Source organism: Pteropus alecto, unplaced genomic scaffold (assembly GCF_000325575.1).
Source record: "Pteropus alecto unplaced genomic scaffold, ASM32557v1 scaffold120, whole genome shotgun sequence".
Classification (NCBI taxonomy): Eukaryota; Metazoa; Chordata; class Mammalia; order Chiroptera; family Pteropodidae; genus Pteropus; species Pteropus alecto.
Window position 1 is genome coordinate 79,527 of NW_006430061.1, and position 4,692 is coordinate 84,218.

Sequence of the window (4,692 nt, forward strand, 5' to 3'; positions counted from 1 at the left end):
AAGAACAGGAAGCTGGAGCAGAGTGTGTGAGGGTGGGCAAGGCGGTATGAAATAGGCTCTATGGTTAGAACAGTGTTTCTCTAATTGTGGTTTTGTAGCTACAGGGGTAGTTGGGATCTTTTCACGGGGTCAAAATAATATGTAGGTAAAAGATCCATTTAAAGTGAGAAGTGGATTTTAATGTAACAGAGTTCTCTGATGTGGTTTCAGATGCCACATCGCAGTTGAACTTTAGGAAACTATCACACTTGAGTTTGCAGTGTCAAAGAAGAATATCCACAATTATCTGAAAAGGCTATTACAATATTCAGTCCTCTTACAACTACTTATCTATGTGAGGCTCAATATTCTTTGTGTACTTTAATCATATATGTTAGCCATTATTATTACTAATAGCAACCTGCTAGGTGACAGGTGCTATTCCTGTCTTCATAGAGCTTATATTCCAATGGGGAGGGGGTGTAGATAATAAGCAAATTTATTGCCACATATTGCAACGGGTTAAATATAGAAGCAGATATGAGAATTCATCTTTTTCTTTAGCTAGACAGTAAATAATATCTAACCAGACATTAAAAAGATTTCCAACAATGTAAAACAATGCTACCTTTTTTTAACCTTTTTTGTTTTATACAATATAGTTACTTTTTATTAAAATGTTACTTACATTAACATAAAATGGTTTATTCCATTTTAAAATTATTTAGTAAACATTTAAATTTTTTCTCAGTTTTGATTTTTAATATAGTAGCTACTGCTAGCTGTAACCCACATAAACAAAAGGTCTTTGGGATTTTCAGTAATTGTTAAGAATGTATAAGGGTACTGGGAACAAAAGTTTGAGAAGTGCTTGTTTAGAATGAGGCCAAATTGTAGAGATACTGTGAGCTAGTCTGGGGGTCTTGGACTTTATTCCAGGGTACTTTGGGTCAGTGATAAAGAGTTGTGATTTGTTTTATTTTGAGTCATTCAGAATGTGAAAGTAATATTGATATCCTTTTGCAGTGCTACTTTTTCACTGTGGAGTTTGGTCTGTGTAAACAAGATGGGCAGCTAAGAGTCTTTGGTGCTGGCTTACTTTCTTCTATCAGTGAACTCAAGGTAAGAGTTGTAAATCTTTGCGCTTCTCATATTCACTTAATATAATTGATACAACCGGAAATAGTTTTTGAATTTGAACAAGAGCTTACTATGGAAAATACGTAGGGTAGCAGTAAATATTACTTAAAGGACACTTTTCTTGATTTCCCAAGTTTTTGGACATTTATCTCTATCATCTATCTATCTCTTTTAAATGAAAAAAGTATTTTAAAGCTTTTGCTTGCAAATTCTTGCTGTTTCTTCATCATTTTTGGTGTGCTAGCAATAACTTCTAGGAAACTTTTTGAGATTTATTATTTGGCCAATAAAGAAATAAACAGGTTAGTTGAGTGATGAATGTGTGTGTGAAACACTGTCTAAGGCACTCTCTTGCTCTCAAGGAGCCTACCACCTGGTGGTGGGTACAAGTCATGCATAAGAATAACTAGTGCAGGTTGAGAGAGTAGGTGCCATAATGCAGGAATAAACAAATAAAGATCCTTGGGTGCCTCCTACATGGAGAAGAGTGTTAGAACAATCGAGATGATCTTGGGGCAATTATGGAGAACAGCAAGCCATTTGTTTAGCTAGAGAATTTTATGGGTTATATAGAACCGTAGGAAATAAATTTAGAATTGTAGGTTGGAGCCATTGTGTTAGTAATACGTTCAGAGGTGTGCCGATTCTGGCAGTTGTGCGTAGAATGTGATCTATGAAAATAAAGAGTATTCTTTGATTCATTGACTCTTTGTCCTCTAGCATGCACTTTCTGGACATGCCAAAGTAAAGCCCTTTGACCCCAAGATTACCTGCAAACAGGAGTGTCTCATCACAACTTTTCAGGATGTCTACTTTGTGTCTGAAAGCTTTGAAGATGCAAAAGAGAAGATGAGGTAAAGTATATTTTCCTCATGCCTTAATTTTTCTCTGCAAGACAGAGGTCCAATAATGGTAAGAAATCACAGAAGTGAGCATCTGGATAAATAGAAGCCCACCAGGCGCCTTCTGCCTGTAACAAATCTCCCTTTCTCAACAAATATTTAGAGTATGTTGGGTATAATGATATTCAGTAGTTGAAATAATGAATCAGATACATTGAGAAATTTGTATCTTTCCATTTTTCCAGTCAGAGAGTTTATAATCTAATATGGGGGCGGGGGGGAAACTATACTCAAATCACTATATAACAATACAGAAAGCCTTAGAGGAGATATGTATGAAATATGGTTCTGCATTTTATTTAGGAGCAATTCATTTCAGCTGGGAGAACAGGGAAAGCTAAATGGCATTTTAGAAAGGACTTGAAAGATAGGTAGGATTTAGGCATGTTAAGTTTTAAGCTAAGGGGCAGCATAAAAAAGGTAAGGAGGTGAAAAAATATGCGAGACGTGGGATACAATCAAAGCTATGCTGTAACTATTAATCAGCTAAGTGTGTTATTAAGAAAGAAAGATATTGGAGTCAGAGAAACGATTTAGATTCTTACAGTACTTCGAGAAAAATACAAGCTGGAACTAAGATATAGGTCGTAGGAAAGGAAAAGATAGAAGCAGGATCAACAAAACAACTTTTGGTGGAAGGGGTCATGAGGTCACCTTGTGCAATGAAGATAGATAGGGGCTGAAGACATGCTCCTTGTCTTCTAGGGATTTTCCATTAGTTGGGGAGCTAAGCTGTGAACAGAATCAAATAAGAATACTAAAGGGCTTCCTCTAGAAGAGGGGGCCCCTCTGGGTAGACCAGGCAGATTGCAAGCTGGATTTCATTCCCTGCTCATGTATAATTGTCCTCAGCTGCACAATCATCCCTAGGTGTCCTGAACATGATTGTTCTTGATGGTACCGAATGAGAGGTTCACATTTTGGATTGCTAAAAAAAGCAGAACGTCCGTGCTTGAAGAAAGGATAGAATTTAGGTCATTCGAGAGAAGTCTAGAGGAAACATTCTAAGCAGAAAGAATGTACATGTGCAGGAGGCAGGACTGTTCTTGGCCTGTGCGTGTGTGTAGGTGTAGTTATGGAAGTCACAATAGAGGGGTCTATTACTATGTGGTCAATGTTGTCATTATATACCAATAAAACTATTGTGGTTGGTCTTCCTACTGCAGTTAAGAGGTGTATAAAGTAAGAAATTGTTAATAAAGCCCTCCACAGGATCCTTCCCTAGTAATGCAGGGATAGATATATCCATGACTACTTTAGGTTTTCTACCTGTGTGGGATTCCAGGGGACCTCTGCACATGTAGTGTAGAGAGGTAAGTCAGATTGGTTGCATGAACATCTAGTAGAAATTTATCTTTTGCCTAGTGTGTGAAATAGGTTTGCTGTTGTTTATTTAGTTTTCATCATTCTCCCTCGCTCTGGAAATTGATTGCCTTTTATTTGTTTTCTTTTTTTAATAGAGAATTTACCAAAACAATTAAGCGCCCATTTGGAGTGAAGTATAATCCATACACACATAGTATTCAGATCTTGAAAGACACCAAGAGCATAACCAGAGCCATGAACGAGCTGCGGCATGATCTCGATGTTGTCAGTGACGCCCTTGCGAAGGTTGGCAGGCAGCCGAGCATCTGACAAGGTCCTAATCCTGAGAGCATCTGAGTATCAATTCAGAGGCCTGTGGGCCAGCTCTTGCTTTTCTTGAAGATTTGGTCATGGAAAGATGGCAACCAAATAATATTTTCTACTCTTATTTCTTAATGGATCATTAGTCTTTGAAAATTTATACCTGGATATTCTAGCCACCACCTATTATTATTATTTTTTTGGTAACAGCTTTAGTAAAATATGATTCACATACCATACAATTCACTGACCACCATTCTGACCTAATAGATACATCTAGTCCCAGCCTGATTCTATTTTCCCCAATTCTTCTTGAGTAAAATGACCTTTATGATCACTTAAAATATCCTGATAGGTATTATGGAGCTGGTCTATACGGTTACCTAAGATCCTCTTATTTCTGAAGTATCTTATCACTTAATTTACACCAAGCTCAATCACAGTCACACCTCTAAATTTAATAGGAGACCAGCTGCTAGCATGAGAAAAAGTATAAAGGCTTTTACACATGAAGCATACCTAGTAAATAACAGGCAGTTTAGTTTCAAGTGTAGTATCTTGTAGGAGAAATAGGAGTAGCTAAGTCTGGAAAGGTTGATTGGGATATAATTCTAAGAATTTGGGACTTTATTTTATAGGCACCAGGGGGCTTCTTACCAAGAGACCATCCTCCTTCAAACTTTCCTTTCATTGGCATTACATGATGCTAGTTTTGTTTTATATTTTCTGTCCTATTCATGGTGCCAGGGGAACTTGGTGGGTGTACCACTTGCAAGGTCCTGTACTCAGACAGGCAGCCCCAGGTGTGGTGATGTGATTGCCCTCAGGTTAGCAGGAGACAGTGTTGTCAAACGGAGAGTTCAAACTGAGACCAATGAGAAAAGCACAAAGTTAAAGTTGGAAAAGCAGTGCTGAGCACTTTGTTTCCAAGGTATAAGGTGAGACCATAAATAGGAAGGCAAGTTGTGAGGGTAGACTGGGGGAAATAGGACGGAATTGGAGTGTAAGAAAGGAAGACCATGTTAGGATTGACACTGTAATAATG

The 4,692-nt window shown here is 37.7% G+C and overlaps 1 protein-coding gene across 1 annotated transcript in view; it reads left to right on the forward strand.

Moving 5' to 3' along the window:
- The window catches only part of TPH1 (tryptophan hydroxylase 1), a 15,590-nt gene extending 11,345 nt beyond the window's left edge, over window positions 1–4,245 (forward strand). Inside the window, exons 8-10 of the mRNA XM_006904725.2 lie at window positions 1,006–1,101; window positions 1,840–1,973; window positions 3,482–4,245. Of these exons, the coding sequence (XP_006904787.1) occupies window positions 1,006–1,101; window positions 1,840–1,973; window positions 3,482–3,656 (405 nt within the window). The 3' untranslated portion in view covers window positions 3,657–4,245. The remainder of the gene's footprint in view (window positions 1–1,005; window positions 1,102–1,839; window positions 1,974–3,481) is intronic.
- The last annotated feature ends 447 nt before the right edge of the window (window positions 4,246–4,692 follow it).